This window comes from Podospora bellae-mahoneyi, chromosome 4 (genome assembly GCF_035222275.1).
Source record: "Podospora bellae-mahoneyi strain CBS 112042 chromosome 4, whole genome shotgun sequence".
Taxonomy (NCBI): domain Eukaryota; kingdom Fungi; phylum Ascomycota; class Sordariomycetes; order Sordariales; family Podosporaceae; genus Podospora; species Podospora bellae-mahoneyi.
In genome coordinates, this window is record NC_085883.1 from 3,003,847 (window position 1) to 3,023,900 (window position 20,054).

Genomic DNA, 20,054 nt, shown 5'->3' on the forward strand with positions numbered 1-20,054 from the left:
TATTCTTCAGGTAAAGTAATTCCAGTGATTCATCCTAACTAACATCAAATATCAAATAAACATGCACTCCAAAACTCCATAGCAATGTCCTCCTAGCATGCACATCGGCTTGAAAACCAACAAAAGACAAGAAAACGCCCCGTTCATCACTCATTTGTTTCCCACAACCTCCTCAATCTGCTTCTTGTACCTCTCCCTAACCGCCCGCCTGTTGACCTTTTGCGTCGCCGTCACAAGACCCTACACCTTATCATTAGCCATCCGTTCTCTTTTCATACTCTGTCAAAAGGAAAAAACTCACGTTATTCGGTGTCCACTCATCATCCACAACCACAACCCCCGCCACCGTCTCCATCGAGCTCAACCCATTCTTCCTCGCCACCCCCTGCAAGCTCTTGAGCACCGCATCCCTCACCTTCTTGTCGCGGTGCATATCCGCCTCACCAACCCCCAACTCCTTCGCCTTCTCCGCCAGCGCCTTGTCATTCGCCAGCACAACCGCAATCGGCCTCGGGCTCCCGCTGTCCCCATGCACCATGATGTTCTGCACATACGCGGCACCCCTATACACCGCCTCAAGCTTCTCCAGCGCAATGTACTCCCCTCCCTGCAGCTTGACCAGGTTCTTCAACCGGTCAATCACCCTCACATGTCCATCCGGGTCAAACTGCCCGATATCTCCCGTCCTAAACCACCCATCCTCTGTGACAGCCTTGGCGGTTTCCTCCGGGTTCTCAAAATACTCCTTGAGAACCGGCTTCCCCCTAAGCAAGATCTCTCCCTGGGGCGGATTGGTAGGGTGATCAACCACATAATCCAGCTCGGGCAAGCTCACAAGCTTCATCTCCACCGCAGCAGGAACAGGCCCGATCGCCTCCGTCGTCCACTGCAACGGGCACCCAAGTGCTCCATTCCCGCACGTCTCAGTGAGCCCATACCCATTCATCATCGGCGCCACAACCAAACTCATAAACTTTTGCGTACCGGTGGCTATCCCACTCGCTCCATTGACGATGAACCTCAGTCTGCCTCCTGTCATAACCCGGACTTGGTCAAAGACGAGCTTGTCCAAAATGCCCTGACCAGGTAACCCAGTCCTGACCATCAAGTCCTTGAGCGCATACGCCCCCCAAAACAGGTTCTTCATGATAGCCCCACCACTGTTGACCTTTCCTTCTACTCCCTTCCGGACGGTCTCCCAGATTTGGGGGACACCAACCATGACCGTCGGTCGGAAAGCTCTCATGTCTCCGTAGCAGTTCCTCATGCTTTGATCGGACAGCGTCCGTGGGCTGCCGTACCCCAGAGTAGCCCCAACAAATATGGCAAGATTCTCCAACACCAACTCAAAGATATGCGCCAGAGGGAGATAAGCAAGAACATACTCCTTTTGTGAGACACTCTCCTCCATGACAGAAAACAACCCCGCCACCGCAGCAACAAACCCCCCATGACTAACCGGTACTCCTTTTGGTGGTCCGGTGCTGCCAGAGGTATACATGATGCAGTAGACCTCTTCCGGATCCTTTGGCGGGTTCGCCTCGACGGGGTTATCCTGCCCCAGCTGCCGCAGTTCCTCAAAGCTCAACACCTTGAGATTTGGATGGGTAGATTTGAAAGAGTCAATCTCAGAGTCGGGGACTGGTTGGTGGGAGTTATTGTTGTAGATCAAGAATTTAATCTGATCACCAGCTGCTTCGAGCGGTTTCTTCGCTGTCTTGAGAAGGTGAGGGTCGATGAAGATAGCAGAGGCTTTTGACTGCAGCAGTGAGTGCTCTACTCCCGACGGGCCCAAGGTGTCGTACGCGGTGACGATGGTGAGGGATTGGGAGGAGCAGGCGTGGGAAAGAGTTAGCCATTCGGGACTATTTCCACTGTTAATACCTTCCAGCATCATGTTATTACGGAGTGAACCTACCTGGTGGCAGCAAAAATATGCACCCTCTCCTTCTCCTTTAAACCCAGCTTCACCAACCCTGCTCCCACCTCGAGAGCCTGCTTAAAGTACTCCCCGTAGGTCAAATACCCATAGTCGCTCAGCTCGAAAAAGGTCCATTCCTTGTCCACCAGCTCCTCTTTTCCGTCGATCACTTTGGGGATTTTCTTGTTCTCTTTGTGGACTTTGATGAGCTTTCTGCTACCGATGGCCGGTTCGTCTGGGTAGAGCTTTGCCGAGCGCTTCAACAGGTCGAAGGTAGTATTAACATCCGGGGCGGGGCGCTCGAGGAGGCCATCGCGGGCTTTGGGATGACGACGGGGGATGGTCTCGTTGGGAACTTGAGGGTGGTTTGGCACCGGTATTGTGTAAGGCGGGTGTTGGACCTTCCTGAGGGGGATCGAGGAGGTGTTGTAGGAGGTGGGCATTTTGAGTTGTTACCCTGTGTAGGGAGAGGTACAGGGTGAAATGTAATAGGTTCGCAGGTAGGCGAAGAAGGCAGACAGCGGTCGTCTGAACTGCGTCGTGTAACCGGCAAGCTGTCAAACTTGCGAGTCGAAGCTTGTCAGAGCTAGTTTGCTCCAAGTCGGTCGAAAACACCTCTGCAAGTCCGTTGGTTAATTAGCCAAACTGGCGGAATCCGGAGAACCTAAAAGCTCGTTTCTTGTCCTTACCAAACGCCCCAATCTCCAAAGCTTGTGATATCGATACCTCGGCTTTCAATAAAGTTGACTTGTGTAAGTCGGCCAAACTATGGCTTGCATATACGGCGAGGCTGCTTTTGGTAGCGTGACCTGGGGGGCCGTGTAAGACAAGCGGCTCGTATTGGACGGTTGGTTACGTTCGTCAAAGAAAAGTATGGTATGCCAAGGGGGCGTTTTGAATTTTGTTGAGAAGGAGCACAACAGAAGCTTTTACGATGTATCAAAGAAAAGAAGCTGCTGGGTTGAGATGCCTCGGTTCAGGGTCATGGGAGCAGTTTCAACTCGGGGAGCTGGCTGTTTTGAGGTGTCCAGCGCAAGCGAGCTCGTCTCCATTTTTATTGTTTCAATCAATGCCTTGATCGGTTGTTTTCCACAGGGTCGTACACAATGACCTCAACGATTTTTGAGCCGCGCGCTCCTTCTAAAGGCCCCAAGCAGTTGAGGTGGGTGATGACGGCACATGACAGGCCACACAGGGGGGGTACCCACTGTGTCGGAACTTGCCTTGCCAAGGTGCGCTAGAACCCCACCTGGTCCATGCTCCCCATATCCACAGATGACATCATTCGAGTTAAGCCGCGCGGTTCTCGGGTTGAACCGTTTCTGATGTTGATTGAAGGTATTCCCAGCATACTATGCAAAAAGCTTTTCTCGATCTAATAACCTTCATGGGAAAGGTTTTGGCTGGTGAAGAATGCTGAAATGACCCTGACTGCTTCAGCCCTATGAGCACGCCAATGTGGGGTGTAAGGAACAGGGTCGAACGATGTCCCCACCACACGATGTCATCGATTGTTTGCTGGGAAAGGTTCATGAGGTTGCGGTTTACATCAGGTCAGCTGGAAAGTCGCATTCACCGAATAGATAAGAGAAGCACTCATAGAACAGATGAAAGAGAAGGAAAATCAGGGTGGTATCTATTTTCTGCCGAGATGCCGGTAAAGTAAAGGGGCGCACTGTTAAGGATTTCGAACATCAGGCCATTTGAAGTCGTGCGATATACCTCATTACTCTGTCGACAAGGTGGAAAATTTCATAAGGATCCAGGTGCAGTTTTGCCCTCAATCAGCTCCATGGTTTTGTGGTATGAGATGCGAAAAATATTCGTACATGGGAGCCGTACATCGTACATCACCCCAAAGGAGCCTACTCATTCTTCGTCACTTTCCAGCTCCTCATCAGTGCTGGCTACCTCCTCCTGGGCCTCGTGTCATTCCTCCGCGGTGTCAGTCTCCTCGTTTGTCTCATTGTCGTAAAATAAAACCGCCTTGTCGCCATACTTTTCCACAAGCAACTCGTCAAATTGCTTGTAAAGCCTCTGAATAGTCCTCTTAATCTGGCTTGTCATCAAAGCTAGGCCAATATCTCCAAGGTGAAGTCCGCATGTCCACCTGACAAACATCCACTCGTTTCTTCGATCGCTTCAGTTGCAGCATCCTACATCTGATCCTTCATTTGCAGAACCACAACCCGATAAGTTTCATATGGCCAATCCCACCCCATTGCGCTCATATATTCCATCAGAGGCTTCAAGCATTTCGTTGCCGCATCGCCATCCCTCCGAGCCAGTGCCTCCATCACTTCCTCCAAAAACCCGAGCTCCTTTTGCAGGCACCTTTCTCTCACCTCACGGTACAACAGTGCAAACTCATGAGCTTCGACTACTGAGGGCCGCCGCCACCCCGTATCGGAAAGCTCAGAGTCGGTGAACATCATGCAATCTCAAGGCAATGCCACGCGGTCCAGGATTAGTTCCCCACCCAAGAACCCAGCTGACTTCCACGTTCTGGCTTCGTAAGTACTGTAGTATACTGGCATTGGAATAGACAGCGGCGATGTGGAGGATGTTCCACTGTTTGTATACTACATCCAGTCGAGCCCCAGTTTCAACCAAAAGTCGCAGACATGTGAGGTTTTCTTGTCGCAGAGCCACGAGTGCAGCTGTCCTCCCAGAATCATCACGAGCTTCGAGATCCACTCCAAAGCGGTCCTGAAAAAGAAAGGCCAAGATCAAGCTGAGACTCCGTGCTTCGACTTGAGAATTCCCAGCTAATATTATTAGAGGCGAGCGTATGTGAAGATCCCTTGTCAAGGCATTCACCAGCCAAGGATGCTGCAGCGCCGTAATTTTAAGAATCTCTTCTCGTCTATCCCAACCGTGGCGGAATATACTTACAAATAAATAGTGAATGGCAAGAAAACCTCCGTTGTTGTAAATACCAACATCGCAGTTTGCATCGAGGAGGATCCCCACGCATTCTTTGCACAAAACAAGCATAGCTTTATGCAGTGCAGTATTGCCGCTAATTTCGTTGATGTAATTGATGTTTGCCCCATGGCAGATCAAAGCTTTCATAGCGACATGTGCGTGTGCACCTACCGCAGTGTCCAACGCGTTAAGCCACAAGAGTCTGGCATGTTGATAGCATCCTGGTGCGCAATTATAAGAGAATGAACGTCGTCAGTAGTGTGGACTGCGTTGCGTAATGGCCATGAAACAACATCATCCGTTTCTCCCGACAGAATCATGATTTCTTCGAACAGTGCTTCACGGGTGGAGGTAATACGTGTGGAAGTAAAATCTGTCAAGGGGGGATAGAAGCCACGGCTTCGAACAAGATGTATTACTTTTATGCTGTATCTTTGCATGCATTAGTTACCGAAACAACGGTACGTATTACGAGATGAAGCATAAGGTAGGGATGGCAACTAAAAGGAGGTTCATCGCTCACTTTGGAAGTCCGGTAGTTGAAAAAAGTCGTTCCCAGTAATCTACCAAGGTTTGCAATTCTAGATCTCCCAAAAATATCAACGCCACCTAGAATTAAGTAACGCAGTGGTTAACAACATTCCGATGTAGAGTAAAACCACGAAAAGGCACTCACATTCATCATAGGCTCGCCAAACGTAGGCACATGGCCACTTGGGTAATATAACGCACCAGCTTCTGAGGGTATTTCCAGTCGCTGGAAGTCCATTCCCCTATACAAGAAATCCACAAGTTCCCCATAATAAGGAGCTTGGCGTGAAATTAAAAGGTGTAAGTGTGCACCATAGCCGCCCATGCTCCCAATTGACATTCTGAAGCCACGATAATAGTGATAAAACGATGAAGGAAAGCTGCACTCAAAGCTTGTTGACGAATGTGAACGTTAACAGCCCGGGCGATCACATTTCCATGGGTTTTTAATGGCGCTGATGTCGTACTCGAGCATGAAGGAACCGATAGCTGACCTTAGCCATGAGGAAGACCGCGCCTGCTTCCTCGAGGTATGACATCGCAACTGCAATCCCGTGTGCATTGCCCAGCAGCCCTCAACAAGGCATTTATCAGGCCATTCTGAGCACACCCCTCGGGAGGCTTTGTGACGTGGGTGTATGAACTAATATCTCGGTAGATGCGGAGTCTGCATCGCCATTTGCTGACGCTTCTGGGACGACAGTTGGGTTTGAAGCGTGGCTCTGTAACAGCTTTGCTATCCCGGAATGATTATGAATAGTCACTGCCCGTATTTCGAGCATGATCTCATGGTGTTGTTTCCTGGCAGCTTCAAATCAGTTTTGCTGAAAGGATAGTAGTAATGAGAGCCTGGAAAACGCTCACTCAGGTTCCTCCATCGATATAGTCAAAGCGGCAAGTTGAAGTTGTAGGTGAATAGTTTGGGCATGCTCACAGAGATGTGTCACCGTTTTCTTTTTCCACATCCATTTCGCATGCTTGACATCTGTCCCACCAAAGCAGCTGTCGTGGAGGCTTTAGAGATCGGAGACCAGGACTTGAAGCTCCAGAGTTGCTTTTTTCAGGTCTGAAAAATCATCGGAAGATGCGGACCAAATCCCGTCCTCTGATTGACCTGAGCTTGGACCCGGAGACGAGGAATTTGCGTCGAATCTCTTAAACATTCTTTCAATCTTTGCGAGGATCACCCGTAATGTTTCCAGCTAACATCTGGTTAGGACGAGCGTTCTTCATAGTGGGTGTCAAATGATGATCGCCATACCTCATTCAGCAGAAACGCAAGTTCACCCCTAGCCTCTGTAATAGCACGCAATGCCAGGTGGCTTGTATGCATGGGCTCCTGCTATTCCAATCGGACAGGTGCAAAAATGCAGATCGGGCTGATTTTCTTTACCTCGAGAAGTTATCCAGGTAGTCGATATGCTCCCAGTTTGTACCACATCACGATATACCTGTGCATGGTGCTTGTTATTAAAGATAATCAAGTGACTATCTACCTAGCCAGCCCCACGACTTCCATTCGACTTCCCCAGATCTCGATTATAACAGCCCTTCAACCATAATCACGAGTCCAGTACCCTGCAAACAAAATAGAATCAGGGACAGAGGCTACTAGGAACAGAGATAGGAAAACCTAGGACCAGAGGTAGAGAGGTTACGAATGCAGATTGGAAAGGCTAGGACTCTTAAGGCTTGGAGAGCGAGGATCAAAAACAGGTAAAACTGAATTACAAGAGATGACTTACAATCTCATCATAAACTCATCCATACCACTTAATCATTTCCCCACAATTAAGCAAATATTTCCATGTCCAGCAAATTATCACCCCATACCCTTCCCTGATAAGTCAATCCGCATCTCTTCATCCTCCTTAACATCACCCTTCACTCCTGACAAATAATGCTCTTCATCTTCTCAATAGCATCCCACCCAACCTCTTCTATCCACAACACCTTCATAGACCAACCTCCGATTTCAGGATTGTTGATCTTGTTCCGCCCACCAGCCTGAGACGCCCCCTTGGGCGCTTTAGAGATGCGGCAGATACACCGGCACAGCTTTCTCTCACGCTCGACCTCATTTTGTTGCGAGAATTGCGACGGAGGTGGTCCAGCCGAAAGGAAGATGCTACTCAGTTTATCAAGAACCCCGTCGGGCCTCCAATTCTCCAACACACCCCAGACATGGGGCTTCAAATCTTTCCACAGGTCCATGAACTGAAAGTGCTGCGTTCGAAACGAGTTGTCATGTTTGATGACATTGAAGAGTGGAATCTGAGTGGCAGAGGGTCGGTTTCGGTGTGAGTAGTTCACTCGCGCGTAAAGCTCGTACACGACATCTCGGTTTTGGGATGAATTCCGAACGTTCTCCGCGATGAGATGCCCGAGGCGGAAGCAAGTGCGTGAAACGGTGTTATTTGAGAGTCCGCACACGGGAGATTTGTCCCGAAGTGTCGATGGGAAGGGCGGTCGATTGAATGGCCGAACCACAAGCTGGTGAGATGGAGCCAACTCAGGTTTCTGCGAATTAGTTGACAAAATTTCAGGTACTGGCTGAGATTTAGGCGGGTCAACGGAATGGGGCCTGGCTTGTGAGGCTAGTTGGTCCACGATCGGGCTCCAATCAATATCTGAGTCCATGAGGTCCTCATCCTCTTCTGGCCCCTCTGCAGGCTTGCCGTGAAAAGACCTTTTAAGGTCCGGATCGTACGTCCCCACAGACGAGATGCTGCTCATGTCTCGTAGCATGCTGGTCGGCGGTGATTGACGTGATGGTCGGTCGATCGAGTCTGCCAACTTCACCAAATCCTCTTCATCGAGCGACGTTACCGAGTAGCTTTCGTCTTCGCTCTCAACTTTCGGCATGTTGGAAAAAGACATAAGATTGACAGCGACACCTCGAGAGTCAAACATGTTGCAATCTGCGTAGGGTAGTTCCTGGGTTTCCTGGTGGCGTGGGGGCCCATTGTGGTTGGCAGGACCATCCTCCTGTTTATTGCCATTCTCGCTATGTCCCCATGTTCGAGTTGAGTCTGGAAGAGAACACAAACTCATAGTGTGCCTTGCACTAGGAAGCACACCATTGGCGTCTGTTTGGAGAGTTGTCCCAGGTGTTGCGGGATGACATTGTTGAAGGTAGGTCTCATCAATGAGCTGGTCCAGCTTGGAGACCGTCGCTGCCAACGACCCGGGGTTTGCGGCATCCAAATCGTCTGTGGACGAAAAGGACCACAAGTTGACGGTGGATGAGGCATTAGCTAGCTCACTCGTTAGCTTAGGCGTCGGATAATCGACGGCGACGGAGGCACTCTTTGGGTAATTTTGTGCAGACGAATGGGCAGGGCGATCAACATAGCTTAGCCGTGCTTTCTTCGCGGGCCGCCGGAGCCGGAGCTCTTCGTGATCATCTTGAGAGTCTTCGGACAGGTCGTAGGGGTCCTTCGATTCCGAACCCAACTCTTCTGGGCGAAACAGGCCTCCGTTCTGGCGCGAGACTGAAGTCTGGGCATGTCTTGATTTCGGTAGCCTTTGCAATGTCAGTTAGTGGAGTTAAAGAAGCGTGGGAATGATGGACACGACTAACGTTTTGGTGACCTTACCAGCCAGCTGAGATTGCCGTTGCTCCATCGTCACCAATCTCTGTCCCGGTGTGCACTGTTTTAAGAAAGTGTGAGTATTCTGTCGACGCAGGTTTGTGACAAAGGCCAAGAGAGCCAGCTGTGACAGACCTCAGAGACACCCGAAAAGTATTCCTCAAGAAAGTGAAATTTGGTCTCCGCCATTCTCCCACACATTTTTTCTTCAGATTTGTGCGATTCGTGGGGTGGTCTTGCCTTTGCGTGTAAGTCATTCCTTCCTATCTTGTCCAACTCCCCCCTGGCAAGGCCCCTGAGACGACTAGGCAGCTGGCTGGCAGCTGCAGCCGCCTAACAGCCGACTGTGCTTGGCAGGCGCAACCAGGAGCTGTTGAATGGCCCAAGCTTCGGCGCCATTGACGATGATCACCGAGGAGTTGCGGGGCAGTTGCCATGATGCGAGTTTCCCGGGAATGTAACACCTTTGCCTGCTGCAGCCACTTGAAACGGCTTTTTCGTCTGTTGATGGCCAACTTTCCACCGTGTCATATCCAATGTATTGTGAGCGTACAATATTCGCGTCAACCTCTTCTCCTCCAGGTGTTCTGAGCGTTGTGTGAGGGGGCTTAGCACTTCACTGCCCTCAAGCTACCCCGCCATCTCCAGGTGTTATCTTATCGCGCAACAACCACAAGGTGCGCCCAAGCCGGCCTTGACAGGACGCTTGCGCATGCCCGGAGCCTCATTATCGTCTCGCCGAAACTTTGCTATTTACGTCGCTTGAAGGGATTTTTCATCTTTTGCTTCTTTCTGAAGGCCATCTAATACCGCTTCTAAACCTCGGTTAGCATCTCGATGAGGTGACATCTCAGCAGGGTGTGTTCCGTCTCCCTGAGTGAAGTGATGTGAAACAACTCAACATGTAAAAGCAATAGCTGACTGATGTGCTAGTGATCCGGCACACATAAACAACTCTCCACCATCATGTTCTCCCAAAAGAAACCCTACACGGCCGTCACCGTCACCATCGAACATCTGACGAGTGAGGCGATACCGGAAAATGATCTCAGTGGAATCCCAGAACTCGTCGAAGTCATCAACCTCCAGGATTCAGGTCCTTCAGAAGCCGCACGCGCCATCAGAAAGAAGCTCAAGTACGGAAATCTCCACCGGCAACTCCGCGCCCTCACCCTACTGGACGGTCTCATTCAGAATGCCGGTCCCCGCTTCCAGCGAAGCTTTGCTGACGAGGCTCTGCTTGAGCGTTTGCGGTTTTGCGGCAAGGCTCAGCTGTCTGACCCGGAGGTGAGGAAGAAGTGTACAGAGCTCTTTCGCAGCTGGGCCGTTCAATACAAGGGCGTCCGCGGACTGGAACAGATTGCTACTCTTCACAACGAGCTTCCTAAGAGGAAGCAGGTAGTGACTCAGGAGAGGTCCAAGGTGATCAAGGAAACATCAAACCCCTTTGGGGATGATGACGATGAACTCAGAAGCCCACCGGCGGCAGGTCCATCCCAGTCTGGACCTCGCCATGGCCTTGAAACAAGGACAGCCGGTACCGTTCAATCTTTTAGCCATACATCCAAGGACGACAAGAAAAAGAAGGATAAGAAGGGCAAGAGACGCCAGCCGTTTAATCTCGAGGCTGAAAAGGAGCAGATGAAGGCCCATATCGCCGAAGCCTCCATTGCCTCGATCAATCTCACCAACACACTGCAGACCATCAACCGAGAAAAGGAGCGCATCTCGGAAAATCAGGCGGCGGTGCAGCGGTTTGAGGCTTGTAAGAGTCTTCGCAGGAAGATTCTGCGTTATGTGAGTCCACTGATACATCCGGTTTCGCCAGATTATTGTCTAACAGCAGTCTAGATCCATTATGTGGAATCCGAGGAATGGCTCGGCAGCCTTCTATACGCAAACGACACGCTCGTCATGGCACTCATGACGTTTGAGCAGCTTGACCGCTCCATTGATGCGGACAGTGATTCTGACGATGAACTTGCCGAGCAAGCGCACCTGTACCGAAGTATGTACTTTTTCTCCATTGCAATGGTCTGATTCCAATGCTAACCCATTCTTTAGTGGCGACAGAAAAGGCAAAAGGCAAAGAGCCAGGTTCGCCATCGAGGCCCAGATCTCCAGTTGCCGGTATGGCTAGTCTCAACATCACGTCTCCTGCTCGACCATCGGCTCCACCACGGCCATCCGCACCCAAACCGTCTATTCAACGCCGCGTTGAGCCGTCCGATGATGAAGACTCGGAGGAAGAGGAAGATGACAACCCGTTTGCTGACCGGAATGCCGTCCTTAAGGCGGAGTGAGCATGAGGATGGTGACGGGGAAGTCATGGCTGCTAGGGTTATGTTGAGCGATCTTGGAAGACTTGTTTGAAGCGGATTACTATCATTTGGGTACTTTTATCTCAAGGGCAAACCTTTGGCAAGAAAGGTCGTCAACCCAGCTTCGTGACATATCCCTTCCTTGTTGGGTGACTGATCTCGGTGAAGAATGGACATTATGGCTTTAGCATTGCAGCCCCTGATTATGGTATTCCTGACTGTTGCGGAGTTACTAATGCTCGCTTGATCTTGCGCCGATGTCGCTCCCTTTTGAGATTTGTTATGTAGGACAAAAGCTGATATACGGAAGATGGGCTACACAAAACAGGACTTCCATCCAAGTATATACAAGTTATATATTTTAGCATGACACAGGCTTGCCTCAAGGGCTCGCTTTGCTTAGGTCGTTGTACTCTTTCGTTACTATTTCACTGGTTTTTGGAAGAATATCAGTGCGAATGACTACTACCATGAACCAACATCATGAGCCTCTACTGGTGTATATGATATCAACGTGGGGTGATGCCCCCGTACACAACCACGTTACGATGTGTACCTCGTGACGAATCTATGTGTAAAATCTCATAAAGTAGTATTCGTACCATGGGAAAACAGAAGCTATAAGGGGAGTCCAACAACAACAACAACAACAACAACAACCCCCGCTTCTTGGCAGGAGAAGTTCTTGAAAGGTGTTTTTGTGTGATGGTGATACTATGGGTGGGTATCTATCTGCTGTGGATACGCACTTGATGTCGTGTGCTTGTCATTTTGGAGGGATTGGGGACACGAAAATCTGGGAACGGTAGACCGGGAGGGGATATGGTGGATGTGTGACGATGGTTCTTTCGATGTTGAGAGAGGGGGAGAGTGTGTGTGATGGACCAGAATACCTATCTAGCTGGTATTTGTCTTGAGGATGAAACAGATGCTTGCCGGGGAGTGGCTGTGGAATAGGTAAACAAAAAGGGAGGGGGGTGATGAGCTGTTTGTTCCACTGGAAAGGGGTAAACTAGTTTGTGATGGTCATGGGTGGGGGACAAGACTGTTGGAGAACAGGATGGGGAATAGATGATAGGAGTGAGTGACTTGATCTCCGTTGCTGCAGAGCAAAAGAAAAGTGCAGTATGCAGTGGAGACGTGGTAAAATGCACGACATTTGGGGGAGATGACTGCTTGCATTTGCTGTAGGGTCTGGGTGATGTCCACGTCAATGGGGGTCCAGACCTTGGGGTTTGAGTCTGAAGTCATGCCCTCGAGTTGAGAGCATCTCGACTCCCTTGGCGGGTTTGTCAGGTGAAACCGACAATGGGAACAAGCACTGGGGGTGAGACATTAGGGTCCAATCTCATAGGGAAGAAGGTGACTACCATTTTTTAGGGCGGTCATTGTCTTTTTTCCCACGATATGCGGGAACAAACAAGTTTGATGGTGGTGGTGGTGAAGGTTGTTCATGTCATGCTGATGGGGTGCCACCCGGGTCCAAGGCTTTCGTAGTGGTACCTTTCCCGAAGTCACTGTTGGTGTTGCTGGAGTTTACTGATGGTGGGCAGAATAAAATGAGATAAATTCTATGGGAATTATTTTGCTTGGAGATAACGGTGAGGAGTTGTCAGGTGGTGGGAATACTGGCGATAGCTACCCCGCGCAAAACGGAAGCTTTCGATCTGTAACACCCCAAGCCACTCAGCCCAACAAGATTGAGGCGGTGCTGGATGCTCAGCCATACTTTGGTTTCCTGGGGAAGTGATGGACGAGCTGAAATGGTCTGCAAGTGGCCAAAATTAGATAGCTGGACTTTGCCTTTGCCAGACATTATTGAAGACACCAAAAGATATCTCAGGACACCCATAGTTCAATGCCATCATTCTTCTTCAGAATACTCTCAGCAACCTCTTTATCATGTGCGTCGCCGTATATGCAACGACATGTAAGCACCTCGTTGTGGCTTCTGGCGCTGCTCCGATAGGTAGCAAGACCGGCCACGAGAAGCTCTTTGTCATCAACGGTAACGTTTCAAATCTTGATCGCAAAGTCACACTTGAAAATTAACGGCAAATCAAATGATAGACTGGAAATAAATACTCGAATAAAATGATTTATCCCGCGGTCGATTCACAACTGACTTCTAGAAGCATATTGATAGGACGATTTAACCATCACATGGACGCGCTTCGCCGTCCCGTTTATCCCTCCTCCGTCCCGCCCTTCCCCAAGAGCTTGACGCCCCCCCGCACCCGGCCCCAAAAGCTCTACTTTAGGGATAAGTTGGTGTGTGGCCGACAGCCCCTCGGGCCATGGTACCTTGAAAAAATGCTGGTCATATGGTTGCCAACTCATCAACTCTTTTACCAGGTGAGTCGCAGCCCCGTCCCCCATCCATCCATCCATCCATGATATCAAGCCATCCTATGGAAATGGAGTTCCAATTCCATTCCGCCGGCTGCCATCCCGAATCCAGGATGAAGTTACTGACCGTCTTTTCTTCCGAAAGCAGGGAATTTGACAAGCACCGACGAATGGAAATGCCAATGCTATCACTGTCAAATCATTGTGCCTCTTGTTTGACAACCACCGTCGTCATACATTCCCGCTCTCCCAAGTCACGACACCCTGCTCGCAGCAACCATTGCATGCCTCACCTATACAAACTCGGTCGCTCCAGCCGGGCAACAAACACGAGGAAGCAAGCAGCAAGCAGCCTTGCCCTTCATCCTATCCCTTATCTGCCGAAGCTGCCAAAACCCGCTCACAAAGTTGATATCTGACATGACTAGCGAACAACAGCGCTGTGAAAAGAAGGCGTCAAGTCAGTAGGGCTCTGGTACAGACGCTGATAGGAACGCTTAAGACATGACATGACATGACGCTGTCCCGGCCGCGCGGTTGCGGTTGGGCGCCAAACCTGCCGCACTCTCACCCGTCCGCCATCATCACCTTATCACCTGTCAGAACGTTGAAGCGTTAATCGGGGGCTGTCGTCACGATCAGTTGGTGCTGGCCCGGACGGGGCTGGAACTTGGACACGATGTCTAACTGGCAGGTCACCACTCACGCCTCGGTGTAAAGATAGGTGGGCAAGGTAGGTTGGGCCAATATGGGAGATGGATGGCTTGACGTGGCAGTTGGACCACATGTCTTGCTGTTTTATCTCTCATTAGGCATTTTCTTTCTTTTGGCACCTTTTGGAGCCATGCAACCGGCAGTGAGGTCGATGAGTCCGATTTGAGGCCTCAGATGCAGCTGCATGGCGTCTGCACGTTCAGCACTTGATGCTGCACTTGCCACCGCTGACAGACTTCGGGATTTTTCTTTTCTTCTTTGCGACGAGACGCTAGGGATCGTGATCTTCGATCATGTTGGTATCGTATGCAGAGGCTGAAGACGGATTCAGAAGAGGCCAATTGGTAGTTCCGCATTCAACCGTCATTCCATTGCTGATCCTCTTGGCCAGCTGTCACCTGGGCATACGAATATGCGGTTGATTTGAGCTCTCTTTTCGGCAATTTCTTCTATTATCTAATGTTTATCTCTTCCAACACAGCAAGGCTTAGGACTCTGATCACGTCGAGTTTTACAGATCGCAAGACAACCAGCCATTGAGCACCATGCCAACTAGTTCCGTTACATGGTTGGGAGCCTTCGTCATCTGCCATACTTGGCTATTATATGCTGGACTTTTGGAATATCGACTGGCCTGGGATTGATGACTGCTTGGCCATGCAGCTGGAAATCGGCAAAGCACGGCTGGCCATTGTTGGATTGATTTTTGAAGAAGTATCAAAGACATATCTAGGGACAAGGCCGGGATCTCTGAGTTACATTCCATCAGTGTCCAGTACATGCCTACTTGTCCCTGGGGCAGCACCTTTGGCTTCAAAGCTATTTGTTGCTGCAAGTGCGGCTGCCGTGAAATGCATGCGACAGGTGAATGCATTCTGGACGCAGAGAAATTGAACCTTGACTTCGTAAGCTTCCTTCCTCATACTGTAGGTGGAATAGCAATCGAGACTCCGATATCATACGTACCTAGTAAAGTGACCTGCTACATTGAAAAATAGAGAGATCAATGATACTTCTAGCATCTACTAGCAGCCATCGCGATTGTTGCCATAACTATTCAGGATACGACCTGTAACCAAAGTCCAGTACAGGATGTTGTTCTGGTAAGCTCAGTCGTCGGGGGTGGAATACCGGAAGCCATCCGACAAGCGAGACAGGAGGGCTCACCGAGCAATATAAGCTTGTCTCGAGTCTGCCCGATAGCTCTATATGCTGCCCATCCCATGTTGCTGCAAATAATACAATTCGTTTTATATATCAACGCCAATTTCTCGGGTACCTATATTACCTTGTCTCGTTCCACGTGGAAGTGCCGACGACTGAGACGATTTATCCGGAATATCCAGACCTCCAGGCCTCTCGTTCATCCACGGTTTACACCTCTGTACACGGGAGCCGGGTTTGTCGCTCGGTTGAGGAATCTCTTTTCCGAAGCCAAGATGAGTTTGGTTTCTACCGGGCCGTTGTTATGCTCACATTGCTTGAGGTCAGCCTTGACGTACCGAAACATGGGGATAGGTACGCTTGTATGGACTCTGCACCATACCTCCTTGTTTAGTGTGCCAGCAAAGGCCCGAAACCGATTTTGGCTGTTGGTCCGCCAAGAAAACACCATCAAGAATACCTCCCAACCGTTGAAGAATAAACATTCATCCGCCAGACATTCCTTGTTACACTTAAAAAAGCGGCTCAGGGGGTCACTGCTGGAGAAGTCATGATGGTGTTGAGCTCACCGAGCCTCACCTTGTCTCAGATGAGCTTAGCGTGGATGTCTCACCTCAGAGCCCCACATTCGGCAGCCCCACAGTTGACGTCGGGTGGTGCTGCAGCTTCACGAACTCCAGAAGCAACGAGCTCTTGGCCTTGAACAATCGAAAGACATTCGGATATCTGAGTCACATGCCGAGAGCTTCACATCGCCGCATTAGCAATCGTTTCTGTATGATTCATTTTGAGTAAGAAGCTCGATTGCCACTCAAAAGGGTAGAAAGGGTTTTATTTATTAATTCTTTCTCGGGGTTTCGCTTTCCACTTTGGTCTCATTCAACAACAACTGGTCTTGGCGCTGTTGCCACTGCTCACTGAACCACCATCTTTCATTTTCACCACTGACGGTCAATACCTCATCAACAACGAACAAAACACCATCCCTTTTTTTTGCTATTGTCAAAAAACAATATCTAGAGACGTCAGTTCAACAAGACGACATAATGATACCCCACCACCCCAAACCCGGCACCAGCACAACCCACAGCACCCAAGCAGTAACCTCCCCCCCACGCCCCTCCCGCGTCGTCTTAAAACCCATCCCCCCTCAACAAACCCTCGACACCCGAACCTACCAAATCAACCAGCTCAAACGCCGCTACCCCTCCCACAAGGAAACCTCGTTGCCAGGCGGCACCGGTACCTCCCTCAGCTTCAACCTCGTCCCGTCAGACCCCGACTTCCCCTTTGACCTCCCCCAGCTGGAATGCGACCTCCACATTCCTTCTAAATATCCCAAGTCACCCGCCAAATTACACGTCAAAAACTCTGATATCCCCCGAGGCTTCGCGATTAACATCGAAAAGGGATGGGACAAGCTGGTTGAGGAACGGAAGGGGGGAGGCGGGACGCTGTTGAGTCTGGTAAATGGGCTTGACAAGAGATTAGAGGGGTTTCTGAGCGAGGAGAAGGCCGAGACGGTGAAATTGACGATTTTTAAAGACACCAGACACCTGGATCGGCAGCGAGTGGAGGAGAAGGAGGAGGAGGAGGAGTCAAAAACTGAACCGGTTGTTGTGCCTCCTGTTGGGAGAGCTTATATCCCCTTGGAGACCTTCACGCAAGCCCAGATTGCAGAGGCGAAAGCCCGGCGCGCGCAGGAAGTTAGACAGCTCGAGGCAAGAATGGGGCGGTTACAGCATTATCACCGGTCGAGTGATGGGATTATTTACACGTTGCCTCTTGATCCGAAGAAGAGGGCCGAGTTACCGGGGGAGTTGAAGGGGATTATGTCAGTGCAGCTGGTTGTGCCGTTGCTGTATCCGTTGCAGAATTTGAGGGTGTTGCTGAATGATGTTGAGGGAGGGAAGGAAGGGGAGGAGCTGGCGGAGGGGGTGGAGGAATTGTTTAATAGGAAGGCGGGGGAGTTGGTCAAGAAGGAGGGGAGTGAACAGGGGGAGAAGATGGGGTTGGTGGCGATGGTGAATTGGTTGGCGCAGAGGATTCATTTGTTGGTTAGGGAGGTGGTGAGGGAGAGGGAGAAGAGGAGGAAGGAGGGGGAGGAGGGGAGGGGGAAGGTGAAGGAGGTTGAGGTTAGGGAGGCGGAGCATGCTGCTAGTGTTGAGAGGGTTGGGCAGGTGGATAGGGGGCATTTGCATGTTATTCCCAGGCCGCCGGAGTGGGGGTTTGGAGATGATGGTACAGAATCTTCTAACTACGACTCTGAGGATGAGGATGATGAGGGTGGTGCTGAGCTTGGGAAGGATGGGGGGGAAATGGGGGGGTCGTCACTGCCTACTCGGACGATTGAGAAGGGGACGGCGATGTTATTCCCTTCGATTGAACTGCATGGGATTGAGCTGCTTCAGGTGTCGGTTCTGAGCCTCAATGTCAAGTGCGATCGTTGCAAGACGCTGAACGAAGTCACGGGGCTGAAGAATAACCTGGATAAGGCGAGCAGCTGCAAAAAGTGTGCCACTGCTTTTATTGTTAGGTATCGGCAAGAGCTGGTGCACATGAACTCCACAAGGGCGGGCTTCATTGATGCTACTGGGTGTACAGTTGCCGATTTGTTACCAAGGTATGTCTTATTCTGCTTTCTAGTCTCTCGTGAGACATATTGATTGACACAATCACAGCACCTTTGTCCCAGCATGCGACAAATGCTCCCACCCCTCTCTCGGCCTCGTCTCCGTCCGTGGCGAGACAACGACCAACATCTGCCGGGAATGCCACGCCCGCTTCGCCTTCAAGATCCCCGAGGTCAAATTCCTCGACTACGCCCCCGGCATGCACACTAGGCTACCGCCTACCTCTGGTCCTCGCCGCAAGACAGAAAAACTGGGTCTTCACGCTGGTGAACCTCTCCCGGAAAAGGGGTCCTGCCAGCACTACAAGAAGAGCTACAGATGGTTCCGGTTTTCGTGCTGCTCAAAGGTGTATCCGTGTGACAAGTGCCACGATGCGGCTGAGGAGCACATCAATGAGTGGGCGAACAGGATGATTTGCGGGTGGTGTTCACGGGAGCAGAATTACAGTGTGGAGAGTTGTGCGTTTTGCGGAAGGAGCGTGATTGGGAAGAGGGGCAGTGGGTATTGGGAGGGGGGGAAGGGGACGAGGGATAAGAGGTTGATGAGGAGGGGGGATAAGAGAAAGTATAGACGGGTGGGAGGGGGGGAGACGAGGAAGGACTGAGATCAAAGTCTCGGGGTATCCTAGAAGGAAATATTTCTTAGACTTAGAGCAAAATTCTGATGCCTTCATAAGTCTCTGTTACAGAGTTGCAAATATCTTGATGACCACCAGCAACCTGCAGCCCCATATGCAACCCCCTTCTCGCCTACCATTTACCGCGCTCTTGGATTCGGCACACGCTCGCTCGGCTGGCGGCAGTCAAATGTATGCATATGCAAGCAAGTTATAACTGATCTGGTGACTCGTACAAATGTCTTGCATTAACATCACCCCCTTTTTTTCCTTTACTGTCATTTTCACCTTTTTAAAACGCCGCGCCTAACACACCACTACCGGCGGTTAAGGCCAGAGTCTCAGCGTCATCATGTCTCACCTCACCCACCTACCCGCTTTAGCACGGGATAAAAAGCACAAAAAATCTGATTGGTTGGGATACTGATGGTTGTCAGGTTCAAGTCACGCTGGAGGGGTTTAAAAAGAGAAAAGGGGAATTGATCTGATGCTTGTTGTTAATCACGGGAATGGGTACGGGTAAAGGCATCTCGATCGCGGAGGAATCGAGATGTGATGAGGGTGCAGAGGGGATGGTCACGTTTGGGGAGAAGGATGGGGGAATTTTGGGGTGTTGATCTGTGATGGGTTTGGACGGACGAATCATTAAATCCATATTCTTTTATTTTATTCTTTTGCCAGTGAGATAAAATAGAATAATAAATAAAATATCTCGGTGTCCGTTGTTATTTCTTGATTTTCATTCAAACCAGGCCCGCAACGTTACAAAATGGAATATCTTGGAAAGTCTTGATGTCTGCGCCTCATTTGTTTAATGATAGAACAGGCAATGACAGACAAGGTGGCCAAAGAGGGGCTGACCGAGTGCCCATTCTTTCCCGTGTCTCTTACTTATCTTTCCTTTCCGCTGGCCGGTGACCATTCCCAAACTCTGTCTGTGTTTGGTTGTCTTCGTGAGTTGACCTGTGAGAGTTGAGGGTTGGGAAAGCTGAAAGGTCAAAGCTTCGGCTCGCTGGGCCTGCATTCCGCCTCATTTTTAGTGCCATGTACCAACAATCAACGTTTGCCGGTACCAGAGAAATCACAATCCGGGGAACGCCTGGGATCAATTCCGGGCGGTTGCTTTGGCTGCGAAATTGTGTCAAGGCAAGGCGGAAGGAATGTGGGGAAGGTTTTTGGGGGAGGATGACAGCGGCGGGCAAAATGCAGTCTGGGAATCTTGACAATCCAGATTGGGGATGTTGAGGTCCCATCACGAAGTCGAACTGGGAATTGAGAATGTCC

At 50.4% G+C, this 20,054-nt stretch overlaps 4 protein-coding genes across 4 annotated transcripts; 2 read left to right on the plus strand and 2 right to left on the minus strand.

The window, feature by feature from the left end:
• Positions 1–4: 4 nt before the first annotated feature.
• On the minus strand, positions 5–3,027 carry FAA4_2 (long-chain fatty acid-CoA ligase). The gene is made up of 3 exons (XM_062878928.1): positions 1,919–3,027; positions 302–1,865; positions 5–240 (listed from the first exon to the last, which is right to left on the minus strand). Exons 1-3 carry the CDS (start codon positions 2,362–2,364, stop codon positions 151–153), a joined length of 2,100 nt encoding a protein of 699 aa, XP_062732604.1. The 5' UTR covers positions 2,365–3,027; the 3' UTR covers positions 5–150.
• A 3,986-nt stretch (positions 3,028–7,013) lies between these two features.
• Positions 7,014–9,435, minus strand: QC761_406520 (uncharacterized protein). The gene is made up of 2 exons (XM_062878927.1): positions 8,964–9,435; positions 7,014–8,906 (listed from the first exon to the last, which is right to left on the minus strand). Exons 1-2 carry the CDS (start codon positions 9,005–9,007, stop codon positions 7,265–7,267), a joined length of 1,686 nt encoding a protein of 561 aa, XP_062732605.1. The 5' UTR covers positions 9,008–9,435; the 3' UTR covers positions 7,014–7,264.
• Positions 9,408–11,773, plus strand: QC761_406510 (uncharacterized protein). Its single transcript, XM_062878926.1, has 3 exons — positions 9,408–10,770; positions 10,825–10,981; positions 11,038–11,773. The coding sequence occupies exons 1-3, from the start codon at positions 9,940–9,942 to the stop codon at positions 11,274–11,276; spliced, it is 1,227 nt and encodes a 408-aa protein (XP_062732606.1). The 5' UTR covers positions 9,408–9,939; the 3' UTR covers positions 11,277–11,773.
• A 4,120-nt stretch (positions 11,774–15,893) lies between these two features.
• QC761_406500 (uncharacterized protein) lies at positions 15,894–18,758 on the plus strand (the record flags this gene model as incomplete). The annotated part of the gene is made up of 3 exons (XM_062878925.1): positions 15,894–17,458; positions 17,642–18,144; positions 18,203–18,758. The coding sequence occupies exons 1-3, from the start codon at positions 16,568–16,570 to the stop codon at positions 18,756–18,758; spliced, it is 1,950 nt and encodes a 649-aa protein (XP_062732607.1). The 5' UTR covers positions 15,894–16,567.
• Positions 18,759–20,054: the final 1,296 nt, after the last annotated feature.